Source organism: Miniopterus schreibersii, assembly GCF_964146895.1.
Source record: "Miniopterus schreibersii genome assembly, chromosome: 1".
Lineage (NCBI taxonomy): Eukaryota > Metazoa > Chordata > Mammalia > Chiroptera > Miniopteridae > Miniopterus > Miniopterus schreibersii.
The window spans coordinates 193,169,339-193,182,958 of NC_138101.1; the positions used below are offsets into that span (position 1 = coordinate 193,169,339).

Here is a 13,620-nt window from a genome sequence, read left to right on the forward strand (position 1 = left end):
AAGTGCTATGACAGATGGGGGACAGAAATGTCTTGTGCCTCCAGGACTTCCTCCACCTCAATGCCCTTTCTCCTTTACTCCTTCCCATAACCCTCCAAACTTGGAAACTCAAATCCCACCATAATTCTACTCAGGTGTCACTTCCTCCAAGAAGCCTTCCCTGACTGCCCCCCATGCAGCCCGAGTTAGGAGTCTTATCTCTTGAACTGTCAGCACCATCTGCTTCCCCTGGCACTTAGCACGCAGCATCGAAAGCACCCACTCACCACAAACAGTGCCTAAAGCCAGGAATCAAGCCCCCTCCACACCCAGGCCCAAGTTCAATGGCAGCATCACCACCTTTGCCCAGCTTCTCCTGCCTGTGGTCATCACAAGGGCAGCACTAGCTTAAACCCACCAGCCTACAGCATGCCTGGCCCTGAGTGTGGCTCCCCTCAAAGAAATGAAGCCACTTCAGCCCCACTGTCCGAGCTCTCCCAGGCCCCGCCCTGACTCCTGGCCCACTCCTCAGTGCAGCTGGCATTTCTAAGTAAAAGGATGGGGCTGGTTGTAAGCCTCCCAGAGGCTGCTCAGGGAGTCAGGGTGCTGTGCTGCCAACAGGCCATGGAACGAACACAGCTGAGCACTAAGAACAGGTCTCAGGCGGAGTCTGGCATAAATCTGGGATTTGTTTTGTTGAGCACTGAGTGGTTCTTAAATCATGTTCCCTGGGGTCCCAGGAACCCACAGAGATACCCTGGAGGGAGAGGAGGGGGCTGAGCAGTAGGCACTAGGGTCCCCAAGCCCCCAAGTCAATCAGAGTCATTGGGCTTCACCTGAGATCTTACAAAAACTCATATAGGGGAAAAAGTCTCAGTGCTAAGAAAAAGTTTGAAAACCACGGCCCTGAGGACAGTTTAAGTCCGTATTTTATCAGTGCTGGCCATATAAACACCATAAACATCAAAGACTTCACCCAACTTCCCAAGGCTGAGACAGGAAGTTCTGTTTTGTTATCCTCACCTGTGGACATTTTTTCCATTGCTTTTCAAAGAATAGAAGGGAGGGAAGGAGGGAGAAAGAGAGAGAGAAACATTGATGTGAGAGAGACACATCAACTGGTTGCCTCCTGCATGAGCCCCGCCTGGGGCAAGGAGCAAACCTACAACCCAGGTACGTGCCCTTGACCTGGAATCGAACCTGAGACCCTTTGGTGTGCGGGCCAACACTCTAACCACTGAGCCACACCTGCCAGGGCTGGAATGGGGATTTTAACAGCCCTTCCCCATCAGGTCATCCTACCCACTATCTGCTAATGAGATATGGTGAGTACTTGACGAGTGAACACTCTACCTGGTGAACTCACTCTAGTGCTCTTGTCTGCAAGCTGGAGGCTTGTAGATTATAGTCCTGGCCCAACATAACCCTTCTTTGGTCCCATATCTCCATCAACCCCTTGAACTGCTGCTGTACAAAGACTCGCTGAGCTGTGGACGATAACCACATCAGGGTGCCCCTCCTGGAGCCCATTCCAGCCACTCCCCATGTGACTGGTGCTTGGGGCCACAGTGGCGACCCGAGGCCCACCTCTGAGGCCCTCACAGCACCAAATACCAATGCTTTGCACACCACTCAAAGAGCACTCACTGGACAAAGTAAAGCAATCAACACCTGACTCTTCTCAGAATGGGAAAAAAAGATGCAAGTGAAAAACACACACCAAGTGTCAGCAACAAGATGCCTGACCATGAACACCACTTCCTCCAGGCTTCCTGTGGGGAAACCGTGTGAGTGACGACACTGCCAGGGGCACAGAACTCCTGGGGAACTGAGAACTGCCCTTACCTGGTAGTAGGTCTTAATGTTTCTCACCAGGATGGTCAAGTTCTGAATTCGAAGGTTCACATCGTTGTTGACGTGCTGGTTGATGCGTTGATTTGTAGGCCTGGGGTCTCTAGGGGAAGAAACATGAGAATGGAAATGGCGTCTCCCAGCGTTGGCCGCACCTCCCTTCCCAGCGGTACGCAGGCCTCTCCAAGTCTAGGTGAGCGTGAGGCTGTAACAAGTATGGCTCAAGTCAAACCTAATTCTGCCACTGCTGAGCCATGGATCTTAGACGAGCCACACCACTCCTGCCCCTACAACAAATTCCTAGCGCTCCTCAGGCCCATACTCAATGCCATTTCCATTCCTACTATTAGCAGCATCCATAAACCACCATCAAATGTCAATGCAAACCCAAAAAGTTACACTGTGCATAAATCAATAACCCCCACAAAATATATTTCACGACTAAAAAGGTTAAAAGCTAAACACACTAAAATATGTGACCCATCAAGGAAGAAAAAGGGGAAAAATGGTACATTTTCTGACTTAAATCAATAAAAATCATTAATGTTCTGTTTCCCATGGGTTCCCCTCCTCTGTCACCAGCACTGGTCCTGCCTGTGATTTTACATTCCAGGGACACAATTCCACCTGGAAAAACCAACATCTTTAGTCCATGGCACTATATGGTATACAATGCAGCCTACGAGAAATGCTAACAGTAGAGACACAAGTATTTCATGTGGGAAACCCCCAAAGGGTAATTTATTTTTCACTCTCAGGCAAAAGTTAGGTCTGGTCGTGATGAAGCTAGAAATCTGAATCAGGTGACTTATAATTTGACTCATCTATATATGTATAGTGTATTTCTCAAAATTCTCAATGTCAAAAAAGGTTTCCTATCTGAAAAGAACAGACTCAATAGGATGATTTAGCTGCCACCTTTCCTGCTTTTCATAACAAAGTCCCTCCCCGAAGTTACTGTCCCAAGACACAGGGAGGGATGTCTAATTCAAATGGGGCCTGTGTTCACGGTTTCATCTGTCATCCGAGCCCTGTGATAAGGGCGCTGAGCCTCCTGGGAGCTGGTCTGATGGAAGAGAGGCAGGCCTCTTCCTCTTCCCATAGTAACCCACCCCCCTCGGTAATGAAGGGGAGTTTGGGGAGGAATGGAAATCAGTCTCAATGCCATTCGGCTCATTCCAAGTCAATAATTAATACAAAATTGATAAAGAGAAAAAAAAATCTCCAAGTAGAAATAATTTCAAATGTCATTAGAAGTACAATTAAGAAAAACAAGCACATTATGCTAAGCGAAATAAGCCAGTCAGAGAAAGACAAATATTACATGATCTCACTTACATGTGGAATCTAATGAACAAAATAAACTGACGAACAAGATATGACCAGACATGGCAGCATGAAACAGACGGACAGATCTCAGAGGGGAGGCGGGAAGGAGGGCAGGAAGAGATTAACCAAAGAGCTTATAAGGCCCTGGCTGGGTAGCTCATTTGGTTAGACCATCATCCCAAAATGCCAAGGTTGCAGGTTCGATCTCCGGTCAGGACACATATAAGAAGCAACTAATGAATGCATAAATAAGTGGAACAACAAATCGATGTTTCTCTCCCTCTCCCCCTTTCTCTTTCTCTCTAAAAGTCCAAGAAGTAAAATTAAAAACATAAGCATAAATGCATAGCCCATGGACACAGACAATAGATAGGTAAGGGCCTGGGAGGGGAGGGGAGATGGGTAGAAGGGAGCAAAGGGGGGAAAACATGGGACATCTGTAATTCTCTCAACAATAAAAAATTAAAGAATTCAACCAGTATACAACCAGATAACCCTGGTAGAGGAAGACACTGTGGCTGGGTCTGTGGCACCCTTGATTGCCCAACTGGAAACCCGAGCCAAACTGAAATCTTTCCCTGGCGAATAGCACAGACCATCATGAAGGCTCGAGTAAAAGATGCACAGACAGGTCAAAACCTCCTGAAGAAAAAATCTGACGCCTTAACTCTTCGATTTGGACAGATCCTAAAGATTACAGAGACTAAAATATTGATGGGTGAAGTGATGAGAGAGGTTGCCCTTCACTCACTGAGGGCAAGTTCACAGCAGGGGCCTTAGAGCCACAGTTATCCAAAACGTAAATAAAGCCCAAGTGAAGATCTGAGTGAAGAGAGAGAATGTAGCAGGTGTTACTCGGCCAGTATTTGAGCATTACCCTGAAGGAACTACAGTTATGAGCTGACCGGTTTAGCCAGTGGTGGGAACAATTGGCTAAATTAACTGAGGAATTATGCCAAAGCAATGGAACTACTGGTGGAACTAGCCTTGTTGCAGCCTTCCTTTGTTGCTTGTGATGAAGCTATTAAGATAACCAACAGGTGTGTAAATGCCACTGAACATGTCATCATGTCCCGGATTGAACATACCCTGGATTATATCATCACAGAGCTGGATGAAAGAGAGCGGGAAGAGTTCTACAAGTTAAAGAAAATACAGAAGAAGAAAAAGATTCTCACGGAAAAATCTGAGAAGGGCTTGGAGCAACCAAGGGCAGCTGGAGACATGATGGTGCCTGCCAATCTTCTGGCTGAAGAGAAGGGTGAGGATCTTCTGTTTGAATCACCTTTCCTGCTCTGGTTCTTTCAGAAGTCCAACATGGCACCATTTTAGTTCAAAAAATCAATCAATTAAATGTAATTCAACCATTAAGTATATATTTGATAGCTACTCTGAGTCCCCACATTGCATTGTATGAGAACCCCTTTACGCATTACATGCAACACTCAGCCATGGATTTTATTCAATCATCCTGTATCCCCTAAAACAGTCACATGGGTACCTAGGGCAAACCAGAGGACCTCTTTTCAACTGGCATGTGACAACATTTCTTACTGCCCCCACACAGTAATAGAGTCTGGCCAAGCCATCTAAATATTACATGTTTCTCATGGAGTCATTCATTACTGAGGAAATAAAGGGTTAACAGTTCAGTGGAAATTAATTTAGGAATAGAGGAGGCATTCGGAATTTAAACAGCAAAGGCATTTTGGGCTACAGAAGTATGCCTAGCATTACAAAGTAATTTACCTTGAAGATGCAATTCTCCCTTGACTATAGTACATTAAGAGACAAGAAGCAATTTCATAAAGTGACAAATGTTCTTCTTAACACAGCAGAACTTAGAGAACATGCAGGGCCTTTTCTGTTTTGTTGTTACTGTTGCCCCAGCTTTCATTTAAATCAGATGGGGCCACCCCAGGAGTGCCAGGAGCCTCAGGGCCTCAGCACACACAGGGAAGCTCACTGCACCTAAAAGACACTACACGTACCCAGGGTCAGGCTGGGCTCTGACCAGCTCTGCTTTTCCCACCAGTTTTGAAGAGCAGCAGCTAACTGAAACAACAATGCAAAAGAGCCCCGACATTTACTCTGTGAGCAATTAGACTAATTATCATGATCATTAATTAATACTCCCTCCTTTAAGGCGAACAGGGTAAAGAAAGGTTATTAAGAACCAAATCGAAACAACTATGGTTAAAGAAGGTCTATCCCCACTCTGCCCAGGACTGCGTAACCCCCTCCTTTACGTGCTGCAGGAAATAGATGAAGGGCTGCTGATTCCAATCTGCGTCAAATCAAAGGTGTCCATTCTCACATGTACATGCACACCAGCACATGCATTCGGAGACACACACACACACACACACACACACACACACAAACCAGCTCTGGGCCTCAGTCTAACAACCATGATTGGCATTTGCTGGGCATTTTCCATATACATGATCTTTTTAAATCTTCTCCAAATCTATAAAGTTACCATCCCCTTATTACAGATCAGGAAATGGAGGCATAGGGAGTTCAAGGAATTTGCCCAAGGTAAGTGGCAGAGGGGGGATCTGAACTTGCCTGCCCAATGTTAGAGTCAAAGCTCCTAGGTAATTTTCCTATGAGACAATGAAAAATGTGTCCCACACAAATCAGACACCTTCTTTTCCCCTGGGTACCGTAGGTACCGAGAGACTCTGCATTTACAGAGGAGCTATTCAGCCAGTTTCCCATGCATCTCCATCCATGCCACTCAGTGCCTCACTTTCATTCAGGAATTCTCCTAGACCGGGCCTCCCCTGAAAGCTGAGCTCACAGGGCTTTCCTGCTTCCAGGCACTGATGTCACCGGCAGGCCAGGGCCAAGAGACTACTACCGCAGCCTTCTTCAGTTGCCAGAGACAATGCCCAGGTGCAGTCACGTGAACCCCAGCCAGCCTCCATATGGCTCGGAAGTGTTAGGTAACACGCCTCTTATCTGAGCTCCAGCAAGCCAGTTAGCATACTGCTCCCTTTTCTCAGGTCCTGCCTGAGAATTTATCAAAATAGGTGACTAACACACCATCGAAGCTCTCAGCATGGGAGATAAAGCAGAAAAGCCTTACCTGCTAGTTAGCTGACATTTCTCCATTTGGCAGAAGTGAAAACAGAGGCTTAGCTTAAGTATAGTGTCAGATGTGGGGCTAGGACATGGGTCCCAGAGTCCAGTTCTACCACAGATCTCACTGGGAGAGGGCTAAGGCTAAGAATTACACAGCAATCTAGGAGACTAAGAATGTGGGAGAAAGACTAAAGGAAAAAACCCTACTCTTACGGGGTGCCTCAAATCCTTTCTGGATTAGGATTGTATATACATAAGCGAGTAACTGACACTACCACCTTTTAAGTGGCAGGTACTGTGCTAAATGTTCACACATCATCTCATTTAATCCTCACAACCATCTCTTAAGAGAGGTACTTTACTTCCCATTTTATAGATGAGAAAACTGAGGTGATGAGTGCCATGCCCAGCATTAGGCAGCTAGTATGAGAGATACCCAGACTTCAAAACCAGGCTGGCTACTTAGGTGTAGAGCTGGAATTTTTTTTTTTTTAATTGAGGGAATTTTTACATACAGTAAAATGCATATAGCTTAAGTTACATGCTTGATGAGTTTTGAAAAATAAAACATAGTCTAATCATTATATAGAATACTCCCAGTTCTCCTGTACCCCTTTTCCAGTCAATCCTCACCCACTTCCAAAGGCAGCTAATGTTCTCATTTCTACCACCTAGGGCAGGGTTATTCTGATCACCAAATCAGTAAACTATGGGCTGCTGGTGCCACTCCGTCCTTGATTTCCTTGTTCTGGAAAGTCACCCAAATGGCTTCCCTGTTGTCCCTTTTCTGTGCCTGGCCCTGACCAGAAAGACCCAGAAGCACTGCTTAAGGCCTTAAGACCTACAAACCAGTCAACTCTCACTTCTAAACTGATTACCCTGGCAAACCACTGAGGAGAAAATAACATTTGAAATTGTCAAGGGGAAGGAAGAAGCCCTTCAAACTGAATTTAGCCACTGGCCAAGTGAACGAGTGATGAGCTGGCATTTCTCAAAGGAACGTCCAACAGGCTTTCCTGATTTACAAGCAAGTGGTAAAAGCTGCAGGAATTCCAAAGGTCAGGGAAGAAAGAGAAACAGTCCCCGGGCTTTTGTTCTGCCTCCGCCTGGGTGTAAAAGCTGATTGAAAAGGCTGGGGACACTGCTGATATTTTTTAATTAAACACTCTTGGGCTTGGGTATGGACATGTTGAAGTTTCACTGATCACGGCACCAGTGGAATCCAGTAATTTTCGGGGTCTAACAGAATGGGGGGGTAGGGTAGTTGCCAGAACTTGACCATGCCATGGGACAACCCCAGGAAAACCCATTTTCGTCAGTGTTCTCAGAGGAGTGCTGCCAAAGCTAACAGATTTGTCATTTAGAACCTAATCAAACACCAGGTTGGTAAGGTTGGTAGTGCTTTTGAAAAAACACACACATTAGAACTGAAGTGTCTCTCCCACAGCATGATACCATATGACTTATTCAAATAAAAGGAGCCATGTTCTTGGAAAATTTCAATCTTTTCAGGTAAGTCTATTTAAACCACTTTCTGAATGTGCCAAAGCTGACTCCTCCTCCTGCGTGGGCCACAAATGAAGCTGATTCTCACTAGCTAGAGGGTTTGGGCTCAAGTATGACAACTTGCTTAGTTGCAGGTGAGTAGATGAGCATAAGGGGTTGATCCATGGAGAACATTAGGATGTTTTCTTTCCCTTCAAGTACCTAAGAACCACACTGACACTAAGTTCCAATATATCCCCTGCAGCTTCTGCGTTAAACCGTGCAGCAGAAGGGGCCAACACCGAGTGCGGCAGGCTGTCCGCCAGACAGGCTCTGCCGAGCTCGGCAGCAGAAAGGATGTGGTCGCACATACACGCTAACAAGTGTGACTTCCACCAAGACCCTGTTTAAGATGCATGCTCCCAACGGGCCCCACAGCATTCTGACTCCGAGCCTCTCCTAACGCAGGGACTTGAAATCCAGCTCAGGAGAAGCGACTTAACCAACTGCACTTGCTATGGGGCAACTGACAATGGAAGATGAAGTGAAAGGGCCCAGAAACAAGGGCTCCTAACTGAGAGCGAAACCTCAGTCACCCACAGATGCTCCCCACCCACCCCTGACACTTCCTGTAACCAGAAACTGCCCGTTACAGTTCCTTGATCCCCCCAAAGTTTTTTTTTTAATTTCATTGCTTAAACTACGCTAAGCACTTGAGCTTGAAGTTAACTGCACCAAGCGTTTGACAGTCCCTTCAATCCCAAATTTCCTTCATCAAACAAGCTGCCAGCCCACTGTCCTGGAGTTCATACCCCAACCGACCGCCATGGGGGCAAAAGGCACCGATACTGAGATACCAACGGGTGCCATGTGCAAAGAACCCTCCCCATAGCAACCTCAGGTTCCATCTCTACAACCTTAAATGAAACCTTCTGAAGCATCATTTCTGTCCTTCGACCGTGAAGACAACTTACATTTGCAGCATGATTTGGTTCAAAATGATGCCGTCCACTAAATCCATGTACATAGTCAGGTTGTCGCTTCCGAATGGGCCCAAAGTTTTCACCTGCGAGGAGGGGATGCAGAGAGAAAGGCAGGAAAAGTCACCCCACGTGCACCTTCTGCTGCTCTCCAGGGCAACGGCAAGGCCCCTGTGGGCTGAAGGGGTCCCCCAGCGCCCACCACGCCCAGCAGGCACCAAGCCCACCCTTCTCCAAGGCCTCTCTCCCTGGCCCCTCCAGGCAACAGGCGCGAGACAGCAGGGGAAAAACTTTCTCGCCACTTTTCTCCGGGGTCCCAGAAGGGGGGGGGGGGGGGGGGAATGAAATAAAAGAGACTTTTCAACAAATTTCTCACATCTCAGATCTATTGGAAAACACTGCACCCACCCCAGCCTGTACACGTTCCCACTCGGAGAACCCCCCAATCCCCACTCGTCACCGCCACTCACCGGCTGGCCTCGGATTCAAAAACTAACTACACAAGGGTGTTTTGGGGGAGTGAGTCCCTTTCCCGAGTGGCCAAGCCGCAGGAACCGGGGGGGGGGGGGGCACTCGGACCCTGTCCGCTCCCGGGCTGGCAGCCCAGCGCCGGCGGGAACAGGTGTACCCCTCTCAGCCCGGGCGCGCACCGCGGGGTCCTGCACCCGGCGCGCCGGCTCCAGCGCTGGAAACGCCAGGGCCCCGGGCCCCAGCCGGGAGCACCTGCCAGGACCCCCGAGTCCCGGGGCTGCCCGGCCCGGCGGCGGGAGCGGAGCCGATGCGCTAACAATGGGGCGGGGAGCCAGGCGCACTCACCCAAGTCACCAGCGGGCTCTGCAGAAAGAGCTCCATGAGCTCCGAGACCGTAACGTCCATCCCGAGGCTTCGCCCGTCGCCTCCGCGTCCGTGTTCGCGGCGCCGCCTCACAAAGCGGCTCCAGCAGCGAGCGGCGGCCCGGGGCTACGGCGAGCCGCCGGGAGACAAAGGCGGGGCGCGAGCCCACGTTCCACGGCTGCGGCGGCCCCGCGCCCCTCCCGGGGCCGAGGGGAGGGAGGGCGGCCTCTCGCAGGAACAATACGGGCGGCGGCCCCGCCCCTCGGCGCCCCAAGCGGCCGGTGCGCCGCCTCGCGGTGCCGGGACCTGTGCCGAGTTGGGCCGAGCTGGGCCGAGTTGGGCTGCGGTGGGCACGGGGAAAGGGCGGCGGCCCGCACCCGGGTGGCGGCCGGGGGCTTCTGTTAGGCGGGTGCGGCTGCCCGCACGTGGGTTCGCCGCGCGCCTACGCCGAGGGCAGCTCCGCGCGCCCGGGGCCCCAGCACGTGGCGCCTCCCCGCGCGCGCGCGTCTTCCGCGAGGCCCGGGCGCAAAGTCCCGGCCGGAGCTCGCGGCGCTGCCCCCTCCGGTGCCTCCCCGCTGCTGCCGGGGACAGCACCGTCCCGTTCTCCCCGAGATCGCCCCCGGCTGGCCGTGCGCCGGGGCCGGGGGCCCACCCCGGAACTGCGCGCCCAGGCAGGTGCGGCTGGTGCCGCCGAGAGGCCGCGTCCGCGCGCGGGGGCGGGTCTCGCGGGCAGGTGGGGCGCAGGCAGGGAGGTCAAAGCCGGAAACTTTTTTGAGTTTAGACGGTAGGAGCGCAATCTCTTGCTCATCACAGTGCCACCTCCCGGGCCGCCAGCCTTCTAGAAGTTCCTTTAGCAAGCCGGCGATGTGGCCGCGCTGATCGTATACTAACCGCTAAGCAGTTGCTGGGCCAACTGTGACACCACTCCCCCTACCCTCGACACCACCGCCACTTTGTCAGGGATGAGCCAAATGCCGGATTTCAACTTGGGGGGACATAGCAGCTTGGTGGCAAGCGACAGGAAAAAGGACAAGGACCCCAACTGGGTGGAGGGCAAGCCCTAGGCCCAGACCGCCCTGCTGAAACAGCGGCAGTCGACCCGAGTTCCTGCCCTTTGCCACTTCACTATGATACATTGTTCAAAGCACTTTATACGATTTAACTAGTTCTCACTTGTTAACCACGCGAGCCAGCCGGTGCAGGGTTGCCCTGAAGCACCTAGCATCATGCTCAAGTATACAGTAGGCACTAAATGGCTGCCGGTTGGGTTAGTCGGTTGAAAGTTGGCTGTGTCAAGCGTTAGGGCTGCGGCATCTGCCGGCGAAACGTGGCATTGCAGCCGAGATTTGTCGCATCTTGGTCTGGCGAGGTGTGGTACCAGGAGCCTAATGGGCAGTTAGGGTTTCCTCAAGTGAACTGTGACCTCCCCGTGCACAGGTCGGCGCCCAACCGAGTCACACTGGCCAGAGGGGCAAATTACTTCTTAAAAGTCAATCCCTAAAATCAGAATAAGAACATTTCCCTATGACTTTCTAATTTTAAGGTTGGTGATGCATGTAAAAGGGTTTATAATCATCTTCCTCATCTGCCCTTTTCTACCACTGCTTTAATAAATATTTCCCCTAAGTCTCCATCGAGTTGGGACATATGCTTCAGGCAACAAACACACAGATCATCTACTAACCACTAAGCAGTGGCCCTCCATCCGCCCACCCCAGTACGCCCCTTGGCTTTCACTCTGAGATTAACCCTTTGTTTTTAATCTTTTTCATTTCTGTATAAAATTTCTCTCCTTTATACATTGCTTCCTAAACAGAAGCAGTATTGTAATTATGATCTTCATTCCAGTAAAGTAATTTTCACCGCTCAGAAAATGTTGGCTTAGCAGTGTAAGCTAATGGCGTCTGTTACGTGATAGGAGCTCAAATTATTTGTACGAGTTGGGTGAGAGGGGAATGGCTATTTGTTACTGTGTCCCTGTATTTGATTATTGTTATAATGAGCATATATTACTTTCATCATATAAAATTTTGTTAAAATACATAAAATTAACCATTGTAACCACTTTAAGTGTACAGTTCTTTGGTATCAAATACATTCACATTGTTTTGCAGTCACCACCATCCATCCCCTTAACTGTTTCATCTTGTAAATTGGAAACTCTATACCAATTAAACAATAACTGCCATTCTCCCCTTCCCCCATCCCTGGTAACCCACCCTTTGTCTTTATAATTTTTACTGTACCACCTCCTATAAGTGGAATCATGCAGTACTTATCTTTATATGATTGGCTTAATTTAGCCTAATGTCTTCAAGGTGCATCCATGGTGTAGCATTTAAGTGTTGAGACTTGTAAACACCAGACCAATAGATGAGTGGTCTGTGAAATCTATAGCTCACAGCTAGGTCCAGCGATAAAAGGCAAAGGTCTATACTTACATGTGAAGACCTATGGCCAAAGAGAAGGTGCTAGAGCCAGTGATGAACAGACCAGGAAGGCTTAAATAAGAACTTCAGTTGTTATCGAGTGAAGATAAGGTAATTTTCTGAACCTAAAAAACCCTCGTTTTGTGCTACTAACCTAAGGCACAGAGGTAACAAAGGACAGGACAAAAGTCTGGAGTCCTCCCTTTATATCCACAAGGGAATTTTATGGTCAAGAATGAATCGGCTAGGGGTGGTGAACACAACAGTGTACAGATGATGTGTTGTAGAACTGTGCCCCTGAAACCTGTATGAGTTTTCTTAACCAGTATCACAAGAAATCCAATAAAAATAATCACTTTTTTGATAAATTTTAATCTTCACCTGAGGATACGTTTGATTTTATAGAGAAGGGAGAAACACCCATGTGAGAATCTTCAACTGGTTGCCTCCCACACTCGCCCCACCCCAGGATCCAACACAAAACCTAGGTATGTGCCCTGACTTGGAATCAAACCCACATTTTGGTATATAGGACGATGCTCCAACCGGGAACACCCGGCCAGAGCTTAAGCAACTTTTTACTGTGCCAGGGCACTAGCTAAACTACTTTCCCAGTCTGTATATTGTGTGCATATTACTCAGTCTTTCGATCATTCATCTAGTAAACGTGGAGATCCATCTGTGGGCTGTGTCATGCTAGACACTAGGAATACATGGTTAAAAAGGCTACAACATACTGTCCTTCAAGGAAGGAGTGTCAGGGAACACTTCTGAATGTTGAAAGGTGAATATGACTTCATCAGCAGGCAAGGCAGGAAGAGCACTGAGAGGGGCACACAAGTTAAGGTGGTCTTTTAGGGACAGCATGATTGGGTTAGGGACATACAAGTAACGGGGCCTGGCTGGAATTTGCGAAGATGCATACCCAAGGTGGAACCCTAGTGAATCCTAGCACTTATGGGATAAAGAAGGGAGCTATGAAAAGGTAGAAAGGTCTTGAATGTTAAAGCATATGGTACAACAGAAGCCAAGAGAAAGAGATCAAGGAGACGGTGGGTAGTGGTAAATGCTGCTAGTGTCAAGTAATATAAAGACGGAAAAGGGTCCACTGAATTGGCAGGTAGGGTGTGGCCTACACGAGGCAGTTTTTTTGGAATGGTGGGAACAGAAAGGTGAAACAAAAACCCATTTAACATCATGTTGAATAACTATGAGTCCATGGAATAACTTACCCAGGAAAGCGAAAGGTCAAGGAAGGTTGTCTCCAACCAGAGCTATTTTGAGGAACAAGACATCTGACTCCAGCAGTTAAGACATTTCTCTCTCTGAAGAGAGGCTAACAGTTTCATTATAAAGAGCCAAGCAGCAGTAAGGTCAAGGAGAGAAAAATCAAACTGACTTCACATTGGGTATCCCAACATGTGGATGAGTGCCCCCTTGCCTCACGTTGTCCGTGTCCCAGTATAATGGTAGGTAATAACCCATCCCTTAAACCTTTTTTGTAACCCTCTTGCTTGAAATATGTTATGGCACAAAGTTAATATGACCTTGTATGTAAGAACTTTGAAGGTCCCGTTTTCCTCCAAAATTTAAAGTTTTTTATTATAAGTACTAGAAATTATAGACCATCTGAAAAGTTTTCC

The 13,620-nt window shown here is 48.6% G+C and overlaps 1 protein-coding gene and 1 pseudogene across 3 annotated transcripts in view; one reads left to right on the forward strand and one right to left on the reverse strand.

Annotated features, from left to right (window-relative positions):
- Positions 1–9,756, reverse strand: part of CCDC88C (coiled-coil domain containing 88C) — a 110,980-nt gene extending 101,224 nt beyond the window's left edge. For both annotated transcript variants that reach the window (XM_081147976.1, XM_081147977.1), the window contains exons 1-3: positions 9,531–9,756; positions 8,709–8,800; positions 1,825–1,933 (exon numbers count right to left, since the gene is read on the reverse strand). In XM_081147976.1, the coding sequence (XP_081004102.1) occupies positions 1,825–1,933; positions 8,709–8,800; positions 9,531–9,590 (261 nt within the window). In that variant the 5' untranslated portion in view covers positions 9,591–9,756. The remainder of the gene's footprint in view (positions 1–1,824; positions 1,934–8,708; positions 8,801–9,530) is intronic.
- On the forward strand, positions 3,343–4,491 carry LOC308564663 (V-type proton ATPase subunit D pseudogene; annotated as a pseudogene). The gene is made up of 2 exons: positions 3,343–3,350; positions 3,720–4,491. The product of its transcript is annotated as a V-type proton ATPase subunit D pseudogene (transcript).
- Positions 9,757–13,620: the final 3,864 nt, after the last annotated feature.